The sequence below is a fragment of the Barbatula barbatula genome (genome assembly GCF_947034865.1).
Source record: "Barbatula barbatula genome assembly, chromosome: 17".
In the NCBI taxonomy this organism is placed as follows: Eukaryota; Metazoa; Chordata; class Actinopteri; order Cypriniformes; family Nemacheilidae; genus Barbatula; species Barbatula barbatula.
Genome location: NC_136780.1, coordinates 16,400,748 through 16,420,450, shown reverse-complemented (window position 1 = coordinate 16,420,450; position 19,703 = coordinate 16,400,748). Strand labels below are relative to the sequence as shown.

At 38.1% G+C, this 19,703-nt stretch overlaps 2 protein-coding genes and 1 long non-coding RNA gene across 3 annotated transcripts in view; 2 read left to right on the top strand and 1 right to left on the bottom strand.

Moving 5' to 3' along the window:
• Positions 1-13,523, top strand: part of adcy6a (adenylate cyclase 6a) — a 46,216-nt gene extending 32,693 nt beyond the window's left edge. The window contains exons 6-24 of the mRNA XM_079478365.1: positions 534-645; positions 966-1,093; positions 2,398-2,556; positions 2,902-3,043; positions 4,210-4,338; positions 4,573-4,601; positions 4,687-4,834; positions 5,310-5,407; positions 5,500-5,587; positions 5,708-5,824; positions 6,814-6,972; positions 7,368-7,543; positions 7,865-7,888; positions 7,992-8,021; positions 8,189-8,321; positions 9,411-9,674; positions 9,764-9,968; positions 10,065-10,189; positions 10,334-13,523. Of these exons, the coding sequence (XP_079334491.1) occupies positions 534-645; positions 966-1,093; positions 2,398-2,556; positions 2,902-3,043; positions 4,210-4,338; positions 4,573-4,601; positions 4,687-4,834; positions 5,310-5,407; positions 5,500-5,587; positions 5,708-5,824; positions 6,814-6,972; positions 7,368-7,543; positions 7,865-7,888; positions 7,992-8,021; positions 8,189-8,321; positions 9,411-9,674; positions 9,764-9,968; positions 10,065-10,189; positions 10,334-10,462 (2,395 nt within the window). The 3' untranslated portion in view covers positions 10,463-13,523. The remainder of the gene's footprint in view (positions 1-533; positions 646-965; positions 1,094-2,397; positions 2,557-2,901; positions 3,044-4,209; positions 4,339-4,572; positions 4,602-4,686; positions 4,835-5,309; positions 5,408-5,499; positions 5,588-5,707; positions 5,825-6,813; positions 6,973-7,367; positions 7,544-7,864; positions 7,889-7,991; positions 8,022-8,188; positions 8,322-9,410; positions 9,675-9,763; positions 9,969-10,064; positions 10,190-10,333) is intronic.
• Positions 13,524-13,983: 460 nt separating this feature from the next.
• LOC306906760 lies at positions 13,984-17,055 on the bottom strand. The gene is made up of 3 exons (XR_013787863.1): positions 16,925-17,055; positions 15,089-15,224; positions 13,984-14,994 (listed from the first exon to the last, which is right to left on the bottom strand). It is a non-coding gene; the product is annotated as an uncharacterized lncRNA (long non-coding RNA).
• A 730-nt stretch (positions 17,056-17,785) lies between these two features.
• Positions 17,786-18,914, top strand: LOC306906704 (polypeptide N-acetylgalactosaminyltransferase 6-like; the record flags this gene model as incomplete). Its single annotated transcript, XM_079478303.1, has 5 exons — positions 17,786-17,980; positions 18,073-18,213; positions 18,271-18,333; positions 18,493-18,663; positions 18,801-18,914. 5 exons carry the CDS (start codon positions 17,786-17,788, stop codon positions 18,912-18,914), a joined length of 684 nt encoding a protein of 227 aa, XP_079334429.1.
• Between the last annotated feature and the right edge of the window lie 789 nt (positions 18,915-19,703).

Here is a 19,703-nt window from a genome sequence, read left to right as displayed (position 1 = left end):
ATGCTTTACGAGAGGACAATGTGAGAATATAGTAAAATAATATTAATAGTAAAATACATTAAATATTAGCAATCATACCGTGTAATGTGAAATGCTACATAAAATGTAGTCAACGCATTAAATTAATTCAAGAGTATTTCTCGTGGGATCTGTTGCAATAGCCTACCCAGGGCTCGAATTGATGGGGGCAATGAGGGGATGGCATCCCCCTTGTCGAAGAAAACCACAAAAAGCATCCCCTTTGTCAAACCACCATCCCAATTAGAGTTATATTATTATATAATTATACACATGTTTTATAATGCAAATTGTCTCGGGCGAAAACGTATTTAATATTTTAGAATTTTTTTCCATATATCATAACTTAACGTCTGTCAGTGGGTTTTGCCAATGTCTAACCAATGAAAGGTGTCTAAAACCTTGAAACTTCATTGGATCATCAAACATCATTAATCCGCTGTCTATACCATTGATGAATATATGATAGAAATGATGTTTACTAGTGTTTGATTCTCTCTTTCTGTGTCTTTCAGTATTCTGTTTGCAGATATTGAAGGTTTCACCAGTCTGGCGTCACAGTGCACTGCTCAAGAGCTGGTCATGACTCTGAATGAACTGTTCGCCCGCTTTGACAAGCTGGCCTCGGTAAACAAGAAACCAACACATGATCAAAACCATTTTATTACTGTAACATTACTCAATCAGCATTGTCTGAAGTGGTGGTGTGCATTTTTTTACGTTTTCGTTTGTCCTTTGGATGAAATGCAATTGTTATGAACACGTTTTCACACACACGCACAAAAATCACACATTCTCACAAAAATGTCTTTCTCTTTTTTTCTGTATCACACACTGGCCAGAACGGCTGCCATTTTTTACACCTCGGCGTGAAGCCGCTGTCTCACCGGCTTGAACTTTCTAATTAACTTCTGTTCTCTTTTGTGTGTGTGTGTGTGTGTGTGCAGGAGAACCACTGCTTACGGATTAAGATCCTGGGAGATTGTTACTACTGTGTGTCAGGGTTACCTGAGCCCAGAGCAGATCACGCTCACTGCTGTGTGGAAATGGGTGTGGACATGATAGAAGCCATCTCGTAAGTCTCACTCAGCGTTCAGGAAATAGAGATGAGAACACACTGAACAAACACCTGAAAACAACACAGTTTAATGTATGTACCTGGTGACAGCATAAGGATAAACAAGAACACACGTTGACCCTGATGGAGGGTATTAATGATCATTGAGGATAAAATATTATGTGTAATGTATATCCTACATAAGATACCAAACTGTATAATGGTGTCCAAAATATCTCACTGAAGTCGTGTTCTCTAGTTGAAATAGCAAAACATCTCGGCACATCATGTTATGTGTGTGAGAATCGAAATAACAGAATTTCTTCTAAAAAAGTAATTTTAGATAAGAATTTATTATCAATAAAATTCACTTTTACTTTGGCGAAAATACATAAATATTTGTACGAAACAAAAATTATTATTTACCTAAACACATACCTATAAATTATACAATTTAAAAATTTTGCAGTAAAGAAGTGTTGGAGAACTTGATTTCTTCTGTATATTTCCTACCTGTTAGACAAAATGTGAAATTATGAGAATGCAAAAGTATGTGATACGTTTTTTTAATCGATTGACAGCACTAAAATAAACATGTTAAACGAAATAAATAGTATATTCAATTTCACTATTTGTGTGCGATTATTCGCAGTTAATCACACGAAAAGGGTGCGATTCATCCCGATTAAAATTTGTAATCTATTGACATCACTAAAATATATATATATATATATATATATATATATATATATATAAATAAAATATCTCTTGTTTTGACGATGTTCATGTATTTATTTATTTAGCTTATTTTTATATAAGAGCACTTTTCATAATAAAACTTTTTTTTTGTCATTTATTAGGCAAATAACAAATGCATTCACACATTAACAAAAAAACATAATATTTTGAATGGCCTGGGATTGTTTTTATGAACTTTTAGAAAAGTCTCTACTGTTATTGGGCGTCTGAATAAAAATATAATAAAGTGCTTTACTATTTTTTCTGCCTTTCTTGTAAAATTTGAAATGTATGCAGGAAATAGCAATAGATATTTTAGCATTAGAAATACTATGGTGACTAAAGAGCTTACATATACTTGACCATTAGAGGAACAATACAAATGTATAACATACAAATCTTATTAAATATAATGCATTGAAAAAAAAATTATGCAATAATAATATGACTGATGTAGTTTATATATTCTGCAAACATGATTAACGAATATTCATATAAAAGTATGTTAAACTTTTTTTAATATGGCGCATGGGAGTTTTAGATTGCAGAATACGATTCACCGATGGCATATGTTTGTGTCTCAGGTTGGTACGAGAGGTGACGGGGGTCAATGTAAACATGCGGGTCGGCATCCACAGCGGTCGTGTGCACTGTGGAGTTCTTGGATTGCGGAAGTGGCAGTTTGACGTGTGGTCCAACGACGTCACGCTGGCGAATCACATGGAAGCTGGCGGCAAAGCCGGGTGAGACGACAGAACAAAACACAAATAGATATGCAGCACATCAATGTACACACGGCACAAATACAAACAGAAGTACAGCTTTCCTGTAGTTCAGTGGTAAGAGCATGGCGTTAATAACGCCAAGGTCGTGGGTTTGATCCCAGGGGATTGTACATACTTTGAAACATACAAATATATAGGATAATGCAATGTAAGTCGCTTTGGATAAAAGCCTCCAACAAATGCATAAATGAAATGTAAGTAATGTTTAGGTGTCACAGAACAAGCAGTTGTAACATGAAGGTCTATTGAAGGACGACTGAACCTGATATCTGTCATTTATACCTTTGTATATTTGTTCTTCAGGAGAATCCACATCACTAAAGCCACTCTACAGTACCTGAATGGAGACTATGAGGTGGAACCAGGTTTTGGAGGGGAGAGAAATGCCTACCTGAAGGAAAACAGTATTGAGACCTTCTTAGTTCTGGGATGCAGTCAAAAACGGGTTAGACACATAAGACTGTGTTGAGTTCATTGCAAAAATAGCATCACTTGAACTGAATTATGAAGAATAAGCAGCCACTACGAGCTCAAAATAGCAAAGAGTGATTCTATAAGTAGGGGTACATGTCATGTCCATGGATTTTATTATTTTTCATTCATTTCATTCATTCACTTAACACTTCAAGCAATGATCACTTTTATATCCAGGGACATTTCTAATTAGTTTAATACAGATATCCAACAAATATCCATATTTTATCTTGCAAAAATGGCATATGCTATACTGGAATTAGCTGTTTGTGCTGTCCGATTTGGTCAATGTGAGGTTTTGCTCTTCAGATTATTCAGTTTCTGTATATGTTTCTTACAAATATTTGTCCAAAATAATCATTAAATTATTAGAAAGAAAATATAATATTTTGCTCACGCATCTTTATTAAATCATCCAATTTGTGTATGTCCGAGAAATCAGTGTCAACCTTGTTACTCCCTATAAAACCCCCTCTATGAATCAGCAATGATCTGTTACCAAGTCACATATCAAACATCACTTGATGTCATTTCCTTTTTTGGAGGAAAATTTGAAGTCATAACGTCTCCTCTTCAGTATTTTATCCATATTATTGTCTTAACATAGAGTAGATTAATTGACCGTCAACTGTGTTATCAACATATTCTGAACTTGCGTCACGTGTTATATTTATAAATATGTAGAGAAAGAATATAAAAATATAAGTTAATCAATGTCTTGTACTAACTAGTCCAATGTGAGCAGTTTTGACCCCAAAATGGCCAAAATATCAACCGTGTTACCATCAACGGTTGACAATGTTTGCAAATCAGTTTAAATGTATTATATAAAAAGTCAATAGTTTTGCACAGTAGGGGATATATTATTCAACCACCTTGTTTATTTATCAAAAAAGAATATTGATTTCTGACTTTTTGGCTGACCTGAAATGTACCCCAAATATAGAATGACTCCCTTTACTGTACAAATTCTAAGCAAAGGCTGACTAACATGCTAAAATATAAAAATATTTTTAACAGACATTCATTAAACAAATATGTATAAAGAATGAGTAAGTGAGCATGTTACAACAGATGACATTAAATATAACCCAGAACATTCAATCATCTGAATTATTCTGCTCTTGACTGTTGCAGAAAGAGGAGAAGGCCATGATGGCTAAAATCCAGCGGACGCGGACGAACTCGAACGAAGGCCTGATACCTCGTTGGGTGCCTGACAGATCTTTCTCCAGAACCAAAGACTCCAAAGTCTTCAGACAGATGGTGAGACCCCAGACGACCTGTCGGTCAATCTGTCACCTGCACCCTTTTCTGTCGCTCCTGTTCCTTCAGCTGTTTCTCTTTTCTTTTTCTGAGATCTTTCCACGAAACATTATACAAGAATCACAAACGATATCTCATTAGTTTTCGTTTTTTTGGGCCCAGAGAAAATCTAACACATCTCTAAGTATGGAGTCTAACATGCCTATATTTGTTTCTTTTTTTATATTTGCCCAGGGTATTGATGAAACATCCAGCAAAGACAAGTAAGCGTTTTTCCTTCATTAAAAGAAGATGCAGAAGCCATGAAACACGTTCATTTCCGATCTTCTCTTTTCTTCTCAAACACAGCCGAGGCGCTCAGGAGGCTCTGAACCCAGAGGACGAGGTGGACGAGTTTTTGGGGCGTGCCATTGACGCTCGCAGTATCGACCAGCTTCGCAAAGACCACGTGAAGAAGTTCCTCCTCACCTTCCAAACCCCCAGCCTGGAGAAAAAGGTGATTGGCCGAGTTCCAACTTGCTGTCCAGATCTCTCCACCCCCTCCCAGATTAATTCATTAGTCCTGATGGTCGAGCACACTAACAGAAGAATGACAAAGTGTAGTAGCCCAGTAAACTAGACTCTAGATTCAGACCTGTGTGACTTTCTTTCTTCTGCAGAACACAAAAGAAGATATTTTGAAGTAAGTTGGTGAGCACACAGCAACGGCATCCATTCACTTGCATTGGTTTTGTGTTCATAAAATAGAAGTGAATGGGTGCCAGTGCTGTTCGGATACCAACTTGCTTCAAGTTTTGCAGAAGAAAGAAAGTCCAACAGGTTTACAATAACATGAGGGTGAGCAAATGATGACAGAGCAAATTTTTCGTTCTTGGGTCACCTATCCTTTTAAGGCACATACACACCAAGGATGGTAACTGCAGTTGTTTAAAGCAACATATTTTGATAAATGTTTTCTTTTATTTCGCTAGTATTCTAAGAAGGTGGACGATCGTTTCGGAGGTTATGTGGCCTGTGCACTGCTGGTCTTCTGTTTTATCTCCTTCATTCAGATTGTCATATTCCCAAAGTGAGCGATCAACACACACACACACACACACACGCACAAACACACACAAACACACTTTCGTGACTCTAAAATCCCCATGTGTTGTTCTGCAGTACACTGGTCATGTTGGGAATTTACATCAGCATCTTCATCATTCTTGCCAACATTCTCTTCATCTGTGCCATCTACTCCTGCGTGAAGGTAAAGTGATCTTCGTCCTTTAAACAGTGGATTTTCATTTGACAGCGAGCTAACGTTTTAACTTTCTCATTTTTATGTCTTATATGTCCCTCCCTCTCTTTGTCTGCTTCTGTCTCGCAGCTCTTCCCGGCTGCCATGCAGACTGTGTCCAAGAAGATTGTTCAGTCTCGCACCAACAGCACACTGGTTGGAGTTTTTACCATCATCCTCGTCTTCATCTCTGCCTTTGTCAATATGGTATGCAGACAGAGCATCTAACAGATGGACGTTTCAGCTCACATTTGATTTATTTGAATACAAATGTTAGAAGAATAATCACGTGGCCATTTACTCGCTCTCTTGTTGTTCTGTGTTCTGTATCTTTCTTCTTTGGCTACCAAAATAATATATTAGCACACTCCATCTGGCAGACGTCTATTTGTCGTCTGCATTTACATCTTACATACATAGTTCGCTCATCTGCAGAAAGACGTCTGCTGTCAGATGTCATTTAGACATCTAGAAGACATCTGTAAGATGTCTAGGATTTAGAATGTATGTAAAACGTTGTGTTGAGAGACAGACTGGGGTTTGATCTTGAGAACCTATCATCTCCGAGAGGAATTTTAAAATGCCAATGGGCTTGGCGAAGGGCCCACGCACATACGGTAATAAAAGGAAGATGGCGACGGTCATTCATGTCATACAGGTCTTGAACAACGCGAGGGTACATAAATAGGGATGTAACGTTTCAGCTCACGATGCGATTCACGATTCTGATCTCACCATGCGAAGTTTTACAAAAGAGTTGAGGCAAATTAAAAAGGAACAACTGCCCTTTTATTATTTCTCTAATGTTGCACATCATATTTTGTCAACTAACTTAATTGCAGTTTTATAACCAAAAAAGACGAATAATAGAAAAGTCTCTTTAATATAATCGAACTAAGAAGAATAGAAACTAAGAAGCCTGTAATTTTCCTAACTTTTACTTTTTTAAGAAATATCAACATATCCACATTTACCATGTTTGCAGAAAAAACTATTCTGCCGATTGGAATCGTCACATATTATAATCGATTTTCGGTAAATCGTTACATCCCTATAAACAAACAAACACTGAATTTCTTTTTTGGGTGTACTGTCCCTTTAAATGATTCAAATAAAAGCCCAAGTCTATGCTTTACTGATTCTATCAGGCTATGTGCAGTAAATAGCCTGAATTTGTCTTGGTGTGTTTCCTACAGTTTTCCTGTGATACGGAGAAGCTGGTGGACTGTGTTGCAGAGCAGTTCAACTGTTCATCAGAGATGGTCACTCCCTGCGTCATTCACAACCTGTCACGTTCTGCGGCAGGCGGCCTGGATATCTGTCCCAGCAACAAACCTTCATGCCCCTTCCCTGAGGTGAGTATGCGTGTTAGTCTGAGTGCTGTGTAGTCGCATCGAGCGCTGTAAACCCCCTCTGCTGATTTACGCCATGAACCCGTTGACTTACATCGCCACACTTGTGTTTACCATTTTTTGTATCCTGGTAGTCCACCACGATTCAGATTCTGGTATGAGATGGCCGCTTGATTTTTTACATTTGTAATTCACATTACAGAATGAATTGTAAATGCTTTTTCATGCCGACGATGACGAACAGAAAAGTTCATCCACACACGACAATATTGTCAAAATATGCCCTTAAAACCAAGTTCTTTTTTTTTAAGTTGATGCACCCCGATGACATGAATTCAGATGAAATCTAGTCATATAGTGATATGACTAATCCTTTAACTTTGTTTCGTGTGTTTCAGTATTTCAGCTACAGCGTGCTGCTGACTCTGTTGGCGTGCTCAGTGTTCCTGCAGATCAGCAGTATAGGGAAGCTGACTTTAATGCTGCTCATCCAGCTCACTTTCCTGCTGCTTGTGGAGTGGCCAGAGGTGGCGCTGTTTGACAACGCAGACCTCTTTGTGACTGCCAATGCCCTGTGAGTACTGCTGCCGGGCACTAGAGGACATCCGAGTCATGTTTAGCTTGACCCGATCTGCGCCCTCTATTATTTGCCATGAGATTTTGGGGACAGCAAAATCACATTCTGAATGTAATATATGTGTACAATTAACCACAATTGACCAATATTACATTTAGTGTGTAATTGTGTATATATTTCAATCATGAGTATACATTATAAACCCCTTGTATTCAGAATGAACTCTTCTTAAATAACATTTTATTCCTGATGTTAGTTACATGTGCCTTTTCGCTGTTTATTTGTTTTAAATAAATGTTTTTTGCTGTTCTGTTTCAGCATATTTAACGAAACATTGCAGTGGTAAGGCCTATATTATCTCCGATTGTTGCTAAAATCGTTCCTTTTACATTTTTTATCATCTTTGCATAAATAAAATAAATCTTCATTATTTCCGGTATCTTAGGTCCAGTATCAATGCCACCATGGATCAGTGGTATGTGTTAAAACAATCATTTATTTCCTTATCTTTTTGTATAATTTTTTTGTTTTGTCATGAACTGTTGCATAGTGCTCTTTGCTGTACTCTGTTACATTCACGCTTTGCAAATAATAAATGCTGTGGGTGTGTGAATAAACCATTGACCTGCTTTCTTATTGCAGTCCTTTCCGGGTGACGAAAGTCTCTCTGAAGGTCATGACCCCTGTGATCCTCACCGTGTTTGTATTGGCACTGTACCTACATGCCCAGCAGGTGGAGTCTACGGCACGTCTAGACTTTCTCTGGAAACTTCAGGTATAGCTGCAGCCACACTTGGCATAAAACATGATTTTGGCTGAGAACCACCCAGTTGGGCAGAGTTGGAGCCTTGTAAAATCCCCAACTAAACTGTGTTATGGGTGGGGAAATCTACAATCCATAATACCACAATAACATGCTGCAGCCTGGTGTCCCCGAGGTTTTGAGGACAATGTTATAATTTTTAATACAGGAAATGTGTCAAGATCAAAATGAACTTTTGAAAATAATGTAAAAGTAATGTATACCGATTTTTGTATGCCAGATCGGACAGGGTTATTATAGTCAACTAAAACCATTGAAACATTTCCATTAATTGAAATCAAATAACATATAGGCCTAGATCTCATTTAGTACTACAGTAACTAAATGAAACAAACAAAATGAAAATGAAAATTATTAATGACTTAATAATAAACCGAAATAAGTTTTAGTTGAGACATTACAATTATTACAGGAAAGTTGACAAAAACTAAACTAAAACTGAAAGAAATGTAACTAAAAATGGAGAAATAAACAACATGCCAAAAGAACGTAAACTGGCAAATAAAATCAAAAATAAACTACAATAAAACTACAAAGGAACAACAAATAAAGTACACTAATATAACAGGTAATGCAATTTTAACAGTGCTATTTTCTTGAACAAAATGTCCCATACTCAACTCTGACTATACTTCAAAGATATTGGGCATTAAAGGGACAGTTCACCCAAAAATGAAAATTCTGTCACGAATTGCTCACTCTGTAGTACTCATTCCAAATCTGTGTAAATATCTTTGTTTGGTTGAACACAGAGAACGATATTTGGACGACTGCTTGTTACCTGACAGTTCTTTGACACCATTGACTACCATAGTACGAAAATGACAATAGTAGTCAAAAGAGCCCCAGAACTACGTTCTTCAAAATATCTAATTTTGTATTCAACAGAACAAAAGACTAGAATGTAATTTTTCCTACTGTGGGAGTCAACGGGGTCATATTTGACCATAACTGTGTGTAATATGATGATCCGTTAATTATTCCCCATTTATCCACACTAGTAATGTTATTCTATATCGTATGCTTTTGTTACTTTTGCAGGCTACAGAAGAGAAAGAGGAGATGGAGGAGCTTCAAGCCTACAACCGCCGGCTCCTTCACAACATCCTGCCTAAAGATGTGGCCGCCCACTTTCTAGCCAGAGAGAGAAGGAACGACGAGCTGTACTATCAGTCCTGCGAGTGCGTGGCCGTCATGTTCGCCTCCATCAGCAACTTTTCAGAGTTTTACGTAGAGCTGGAGGCCAACAATGAGGGAGTGGAGTGTCTGAGGCTCCTTAATGAGATCATCGCTGATTTTGATGAGGTAGGCCTGGAGACTGGAATACGAATAACAATTTTAAATGATGCTTACGAGACTATCAACGACACGTTCTTGTCGTTCGTCTGTCGTAGATCATCAGTGAGGAGAAATACAGGCAGCTGGAGAAAATAAAGACCATTGGCAGCACCTACATGGCGGCATCGGGCCTCAACGACTCCACCTACGACAAAGAAGGCCGTTCGCATATAACCGCCCTGGCGGACTACGCCATGCGCCTCCGCGAGCAGATGAAATACATCAATGAGCATTCCTTCAACAACTTCCAGATGAAGATTGGTGAGCAGAACTTGCATGGTCACATAGGATTCCAGTGACTGTGACCAAAAATAACAATGCAAATATAAAAGTCTTCATCTGTTTGCATGTTTGTAGGACTGAACATAGGGCCAGTGGTTGCAGGAGTTATTGGAGCCCGGAAACCCCAGTATGATATCTGGGGAAACACAGTCAACGTGGCCAGTCGGATGGACAGTACTGGGGTTCCAGACCATATTCAGGTACACCCTCACGGTCTTAAATGCTGCATTTGCAACTTGTAATACCATCAGTACAAGAAGTCGGGCAAAACAGCAACTATGTTTTCTTACGGTATTGTAGTGTATTATATATTCATCTGGCCTTGATCTTTTTGCTTCTCGCAGGTGACCACAGACCTGCACCAGGTGTTGGCCAGTAAAGGTTACCAGCTGGAGTGTCGAGGGGTCGTAAAAGTTAAAGGCAAGGGTGAGATGACCACTTACTTCCTGAACCACGGACCCCCCAACAGTTAGCAGCGCACTAGTGTTCCTTCGGAATCCCACAATTCCCCAGAGAGAAGGATTGCGTGACGCAACCCGAAGTCAAACAAGTAGCCATCGCTCTCACTTGAAGAAAAGCAAACAAAAAAGGAAAGATCATTGAAAAAAACTAACTCCAAACCGGGGAGTCATGAACTGGAGGTCTCGGATGTGGCTGCGCGCCTTGAAGGATGAATGCTTTTGTTTTAAAGCCTCAGGCAACATGAAAGATGAAAAGTCTTGATTATTTAATAAAGGCCTTTTATTCGCCGAAGAGAAACGCTGTACATAAGGCATTTTCTCCCTATTTTTTTCTGTGCGACATCTGTTATTTTTATTTCAGGAGAATATAAATACAGGCACTCGTGTTCTGTTCTGAATTCCTTATTTATTTCAAGCTTGATGTTTTTGTGCAAAGAGTCCTTTATGGAAAATCGTGTGAAAATGACACGCACATTTATACCGTACGTAAAAATGTACGCCTGTATATTTGTGTGTGTGCAAATACAGTATCTGTATAAATGAAGGATAGAACTATTGACCAAAGACCAAAGTGTTTAAAAGAGAAGTAGTCAAAACGTTTTTGGAAGTTTTGAATATTACACAACGTCCGCACCCCTCTGTTTTTACAACGTTTTATCATGTAATGTAATTTACACTGGTTGACCAGCAATCGGGGTGATCAAATGAAGGACTGCATGAATTCTGTATTTCCGCAAGAATGAAGATGAATTCCTCTGGAAGGGTGTTTTTTTGTGTGTACGACCAGGTCAAGCCCTCAAGGGAGACTTCACTTTTGTTTTGTGTATTCCGCCAACCATTTCTTCTTTTTCAAAGTAGTTTTGGTACAAAATGAAATAAAGGAAAAAAAGAGTTTTTCGGAGGCACCCGGGGAAAAGCCACGGCATTGGACACCACGGTACGAGACAGTTTATCGAGTTCCAATTCATTACAGAAGGACTTTTTTAAAACGAAAGAAATATATCTATAAATTATGACTGAATACTGTGCTTTTTCGAAGGGGCATAACTCTTTTCACTGTGAGGTTTCTATGATACGACAAGCTGCTTTCTTGCCAAACTAAAACAGCTCAAAGCATGTCTGACTGTGGTATCTTCTCTACCATTTTTGTTTGTTCGTTTGATTCCCTCAAGATTTAATGTTTGGGTATTTTGTATCACCTCTATATCCATTTTTTGATTCCAGCTATGGTTGTCCGAGTTATCTGTTCAGTTATGATTTCATTCCAGCGGGAGAGATGAAACCTGAACTGAGAGGTTTGAGGGTGATGGTACCAACTGATCAACTGCAGCCAATGACGAATGATCGTGAGACCAGTATTCCCTCCATTGCATTTTTCACCCCAAAAAGTACAGTCATAATTTATGCATCCTGAAGTTGTTCCAAACGTGTATAAATCCCACTGTTAAACACAAAAGATGTTTCCAAGAAAGTGGAAAACCAAATAATTCTGGTGCACCGTTGACTGCCATATTTTTTCATTACTAAAGAAGTCAGTAGTGCCCCAGAACTGTTTGGTTACAAACATTCTCCTAAATCTCTTTATCTGTGTTTAGCAGAACAAAGATATGTATTCAGGTTGGGATCAACTTGAGGGTGAGTAAATGATGACGGCATTTTCATTTTGGGGCAAACTATCCCTTCAAGGCCCATTCACACCAAGAGTGAAACATTTGGGATGATTTAAAAATATATGTATCTTTAGAGTTAAGAGAATAGCACAGGCCACATCAAAACTATAACAGTAACGGTAGACAAACAATATCATCGATTTTCACGGCGATTCGTTTTTCTACCTGACGACAGCCAATCAAATTGAAGGGGCTGCAGCGGATGAGCTTAAAAAGGCGTTACTGTCTGTTGAAGTGTACTCTTGTTGTCATATTTTGGTGTGAAAAAGCCTTTATGGTTCATTTTAGTGAGCATTACTTTGAAGGGACAATTCACCCGAAATACATTTTTATCCGTTTACAAAGCCTTTAATCTGTTACAAAGCTGTTTGACTTCTCTCCGTGTAACACAAAAAAATACATTTCAAAGAACTGCCTGTTTTTTCGCACGCAGTTTCAATGAATTGCGATTAAAGCTGTCATCTTGGGAAGCCATGCGTTTACTTTGTGTGTGAAACAGACCAAAATGTATTTTTATGTGTTCACATAATCAAGTTATGGAGGTTTGGACATTTGTCATTTTTGGGTGAACTGTACCTTTAAGGAAAACGCCTTTAACCTGTGCGTTGCAATACCTGTTGACAAGGTGTATAGGTTTACGTCTGTAATACTGAACACAAGCTAACTCTTAACATGGAACCAATAGAAATTTCCCACATCGCAATGCAAATGCCTTAACTGAACAAGCGTAAATATACGATAACAGTGCCTCTTCAGCTACAGAGCATATCAAGAACATTTAACTCCTTATGGTCTTTAAACAGGCCGTGTTTAAGTCGGTCAGCTCTTTCAGTGTACTTGCATAGCAGCCAAAGCTCCATTCCTGCTGTGTTTCTCATTTATTGCACATTCGCTGTGATGGACGTTTGGTCATTGCATGTCAGTTGATCATGTTGGCGCCCTGTTGTTTCGACCAGTACGTGCAATAAAGTGTACACGAATGAACAGTGTGAAGGAAGCAAACATATGTGTTGTGCTGTGGTCTAGCAGATGATGTGTCTCACACTGCGGCTTCTGTCTGGATCAGGTCTGAACATTTCTGTTGACTTTTCCTTTGTTCGTTTTGTTGTTTTTACTTCAGTCGAAGGACTAAAAAGGGACTAGCTTTTCAACTTTGCAAAGGAAAGTTGAGAAAAGACTCTTGATGATTATAAACTCCACCCCTCTAAAAATAAATAATGTCTGTTTTATTTGTTTTTGTGATTGTTGTTTTGTTAAAATCGTTTTTTTAAGATTTTATTTATTTTTTATGATGTTTGACTAACCAGTGATGATACGATATACAATGTTTTGTTTGCTTCTTTTTTTATAATTAACAAATTATTTGACAGTGTCTATCCTTTGTTGATAAAGGCAATTAGATGAATTTGTTTCTTTTTTACAATTTATAATTATATTTATATAATAATTATAATAAATAGATATAATTATATATATTTATATACCGTAAGTATAATTATATTTTATTATTTATAATTATTTTAGGAATGTAAATTGATCGGAATGTGATTTTTTTCTTACCTAAAGCCACTCTCTGCCTGTGAGTTGTGGTTACGAAAGTCACTATTCCTGCTCAGATGCTGTAAGAGGTTGCAAACGCATTTTGTGTGTTCAGCTGTTTAGTACTGCAAACACCATTGCTAAGGTTCCTTAACCTCTGATCTTGGATCAGTTATTTCATTTAGTCAGATTCTGTTACTAATGGAACACTAAAAAAATGCTGGCTACTAAAAACTAGATTTACATAAGCATCAGGTAAAGTTTCAAGTCTTGACAGGGAACCATTGTACATTATAAAATGATTAAACAGTTTTCCCCAAAATTCAATTATTCAATCATTTATTCGCCCTCGTGTCATTCAAAACCTGTACATAACTCTTTCTTCTATGAAACACAAAATATGATATTGTTACATACAATGAGGTTAATGTTTACAAACATTCTTCAAAATACCGTCTTTTTTCATTTTTGATGAACTATCCCTTTAAGAATAACATTTTGCAGTATATGTTCTGGCCGCAATATTGTGATGTGTGTAGTGGATACATATGCTTATGTTTTAAATATATAATTTCCTGGTTATGTCCCAAGAATAATGTGAACAGATAATATATCCTATTTCATGACTTAACTCTGTAGCTTGACATGATAAGATGCACTGCATCTGAACTCTCCGGAGTTTTTTTCTTGCATTTCCTATTTCTCCTAAACTTGTTCTGTCTGCAAGGCAGAAGATGAGATACGCTTCTGTTGCATCATGGATTGCAATAAGCGAACAACTTTATTTATTCAACAGCATGTAAATGGCGATACCATAATGTCACTGTTTGTGCCTGTCAGCTGCGCATGTACAGGTACACCTAAAAAACAAATTAGAATATTGTGAAAAAGGTTAATCATTTGTCACTCATTTCAGAAAGCGAAACCAATATATTATATAGATTCATTACACAGAGTGAAATATTTCAAGCCTGATGGCTTACAGATAATGAAAACTCATAAGTCGCAACATTACATATCCTTTTCTTTATTGATTTTATGTAATATTCAAATTTTTTGAGAGACAGAATTTGGGGTTTTCATGATCTGTAAGCCATAATCATCAAAACATCAAGAAATAAAGGCTTGAAATATTTCACTCCATGTGAAATGAATCTATATAATATATGGGTTTCACTTTCTAAAATGAGCGACAAAAGACATTGACATTATATCCCAATTTTTTGAGATGTGAAAGATGTGTACGGCGGTGTGTGAGATTGTATTTATAGTTCTCGGATCAGGGATCAAAAGAGGCTGAAGTCTGAATGGGTCATGGCCATCTCATTTACAAACCTAAGAAAAGCAATGGGGAGATATGTATTAAAGAATGACATTAGAATTACGGTCCATATCTTATCAAAATGTTAAAACAAAGCATTCAACATACTTTGTCATTTCACTGTTTCTGCGTGGGAAATGGCGGATTCGAGTCCAGGGTTCCTGATTCTCGAGGCCACCGGTGGGAACCCACCAGCCATACTGTTGATTGTCCGTCAGAGGTACACGATACACTTCTTTGGGAGCTGAGAAGTAAAACGACCTCTCATCAATAAAGGATTTTGCTTACAATTTCATGCAAGCCATCGAGACCCATCTACTGTAAATTGTGTTTCATAAGATCAAAAACTCATAAGATCACAGGTTCCCACCACTTGCCACACTCAGCAGAGAGTAAAACTGACCTGCCCGAAAACGATCCTCCGGATTCACAAATCGTCAGATTTGACAGTAAAACGAGTGTACGTAAATTGATTCCAATCAATCGTAAATAAAGTGTACATACACGCCTATGAATTACAGCTACGCAAATTACGTATCTATGAACGCTGTGAAATTACATTCGCAGGTTTGGCACGTTATATTGCATAAATGCATTGGAGACTAATAGGCTATATGCCTAATAATAAATTAACGACTTAACAATCTTCGACCAATACATTTGTAACCAAGAGAAATAATGTCTGGCGCGCTTCTGAAAACGGCCAGCCGGTGGCGCTTGAGCTTTGGAGGCTCTGCGTTTATTCCGGAGACGCGTGGTTGCTGTGATTTGGAATATCTACGACAGTTACTGTGTCTTCAGACCGAGCGCGAATGAGGCGTAGAAAACGAAGTTGTAAAATAAGGCAAATAAGCTCAATCTACCGCCTTTAGCTACCTTGTAGTTTCAATATGTATATATAACTCAAATTGAGTTAAGAGTGTTTTTACAATTTACCAGATTCTCCGCCCTCCTCACTTTCTTCCAAGCAAGATCCTTTTTATTCCTGTTTTTATAAAAGTAGGAACAAGTATCGTAAAGCTCCGGGTGTCCACAAACAGAGATTGTGAGCTTGTCCTCCACTTTGTATTTCTGTCTCCGCTCGCTACGTCGTCTACGTCACTACTAGAGCAGGCTCCTGATTGGATAACGCGGCGCGAATTTTCGCCAAAATTCAGATTTTTCAACTCGCGCGAATAGCGCGAATATGCGAACGCTCAATTCGCGCCGCAAGCGCGTCTATCGCGTCTTTGCATTGACTTAACATGTAAATCACTCGCGCTTGACGCTTCATTCGCGCTCGGTCTGAACACACAGTTACACGTTTCGTGTATTTTATTTTGAAAAATATCCCAGAATATAAAAATGCAGTAACCATCAATAATAACGTCTCCATTCATTGTTGTACGATGCCGTGTTTGTCCCGCCCCTCCTCCACTGTGATTGGACGGCAGTATAAACTTAAAACGCAACAACTAAAGAAAGATGGGGCAAAATAACTTGTGAAATATCATGAAGATACACAGTGCATCAAGCAAAGTGTCGTCCGTTTGTCTAACAGAAAGGATGTTTGAATATATTGCGCACCATTTACACGTGGTAGGGAGCATTTCTTTCGTACAGACGCAACGAACATGTTCATGAATCTGAAGATTTACGTCAGAACGACAAAAATTCGTTCGTGTTTCACGAATGAGGCCTATTCGCTGCAAATATGCTTAAATTTAACTCAAATCTTGACTTCTGACGAATTGCTGCAAAGTAAAATAATAGTTAAAAGTTAAAGTAGCCCAATTAAAAATCACCCGTCAGTGTGGCTGACAGCACACTATGTTGCAATACGCGCAACGCGCTACAACAAAGTATGCAAGGCTAACACTGAAACGTTTAGAAAATAAAATGATTATAATACCCACACTAATGTATCTTTAACGAGTATAAAGTACGTTTAAAGTCTGAACTTACACATGTTAACCGGTCTGATGATTAGCTGGTCTGGGATCAGTCCACCGCGAGGATCAGCGCACGTCAAGCCTCTATTCGTATTGATGGGAGGAAGAAGTCCGTTCTGTTCACGCTGCAACACCGACACATCTGAAGGAAACACACACTACACATCAAGAGGAAACCGCCTGCTGGATTGCGATGGTGTTTTCAAGAACGCCTCCAATAAAGTCGCACACATGATGCGCATACCGTGAACATTTCGTTTGATTCGGGCTGATGATATCATCTTGTCCCCAACAGGCCGCTGATATCCCAGATATGTTAATCCAAAGAATGCCATGACCTAAACTAAAGTATAACTCCGGCTGATCAAGAATGTAAAGACAGACGAACGATAGCAGAAATAACCGAGCGGGACTCTCACATTGTAGCGAGATCTGTAAAGAAGCTAATGTTTAAAGTGTTACCATGGAAACATGCACGCCGCCCCCTGTTCACGTTATTCAGCGCGCCGCGTGCTTTCAGATGGAAGACCGCAACACGAGCATTTTACCACCCAAGATCAACTCAAACTCTAGTCTAGAGGAAATGAACCCACTGGGTTAAATGATTCAATGGGTTAAATGGCACGGCGTGACTGTGATCTGTGAGGAGAGAACATAGAAATGGCCTTTAGGGTAAGTCTCGCATACAACAATGTGCTTAGTCTCTGAAAGGATTTCATTCTTAAACATGCCTCCTGTCATCCATTGTTAGGACAGAAATTGACAATAAATTATATATGATTGCCAAATATGACCCATTCATTGGAACTAAATAGTTTGTATTGAATCCTTTTATGATAATGCTGTAAAAGCTGTACCAATAATGCATAAAGGGATGTGTGGGGGTAGCCTGGACATCATTCCCTGTTCTGTGGTCGGCCATATTTTCCGCACCAGAAGTCCCCATTCCTTTCCAGACGGTGCAGATGTCATCACACGCAACCAGGTTCGCCTCGCAGAGGTCTGGATGGATGACTACAAGAAGATATTTTACAACAGAAATAAGAAAGCCGCCACCATTGCAACAGAGGTGAATAATGTAGAAAAGAGAGCGATGAATTAATGTAGAAAATATGCACAGCTCACATGTCTTTGTTTTATTTTTACCTTTGAGGAGCACAGAAATCCTATGGGGACATTAGTGAGCGGCTGAAACTCAAAGAGAAACTACGTTGCAGAAACTTCTCCTGGTATCTAGAAAACGTGTACACGGAGGCCTTTGTGCCTGACTTGAACCCCGTGCTGTTGGAGCCTGGTCTTGTGGTACTTGTTGCCATTACCAGCTAAACTGATTCGTTTTTGTGAATGTTTTGTCTTTAGTTAAAGAATGTGGACACAAACACTTGTCTTGATATCGGTGAGAAGAATCCTGGAGGGAAGTCTGTGATTTTATTCATTTGTCACAAGATTGGAATAAATCAGATACTTTAATGGCCGCTGATGTCATTCCCAGATTTGTCCTTTTATAATGCTCCATATTTTTACAGTTGAAGTCTTCTTGTTTTGACACCCATATATATGGTCTCTTGTTTTTTTTTGTAGTATTTCGAGTGCACATCACATCAAGAGCTGAGGCACAATATTGATGAGCAGCTGTGTCTGCATGCGACGCTCGAGCCTGAACCCGTGCGACTGGAGCCGTGCAACTTTAAGGGTAATGGAACGGTTCCGGCTCCGCAGCAGATATGGAGCTTCATTCTCGTCTTGTCACAGGTACTGTACAGTACTTTTCGGATCCCAGCATCCTCTTGAGTCTTAAATGTTCACATTCTGTTATGACACTTATTTTTAATTAGGTTTGTCATCTAATGTGCATCTTATCCATCTTGTATGTTTGTTTTTGTTTACAGATCCATCTTCTTCACAACACTTTGTTTAAGACATGTTTAACGGCGGAGAATGGCAATGTCATCATGAGAAGCTGTGACCCTTCCAACATTTCTCAGCACTGGGCCTTCAGCTGACCAGAAAGTTAATTTCACTCATCAAATTACATCACTTGTGTTTGAAATTATTCACAAAATCGGTTTATTAAATTACTGCCCAATGGAGATATAGTTTTACAAACATTGCCTCGTTGGTTGCACTAATTTACATTTGTGTGTTACATTAGGATGTCCTATTTCATTTAGTAAGGCAAGTCAATTACACCAGACTAGATTTTATGGAGTATCACCAGTGTTTGGCATGCATACTTTTAATAAACCTTTTTTTCTTCATAATAAAAATGTTGTTCTTTACACTGAACATTTAAAGAGCACACAAACTTTATCAAACATTATTAAAAGCTTTGATCCCTTTAGCTTATTTATTGTACTTAATTATTACAATTAATAAATCTAATGTTTTTTGTCAACAATGTGTCACGAATGGTCATACGGCTATTGGAAAACGCCTAAGAAACATGACTGAACACAGGATTTAAAAGGGCGGTTTCGTCGATTTTATGATATTTTCTTCCAAACGTTGGTACGGACAATGTTTTTTTGAAAATATATATTTAATACATCAAGCCCCCTTCAAGTATATATATATATATATATATATATATATATATATATATATATACACATATACAAGGTATGATCTTTTATTAGGCCATTTATTTTATTTTTAAAATATCCACACAGTGTGTATGCAGGCCTACTGTATGTATGTATTGTAGGCTGTGGCTAGGGGAATGCCCTCTTAATAGAAGTCTGATTATTAATATTTGTCAATAAAGAACTACTGACAACATTCAAACAACTGTA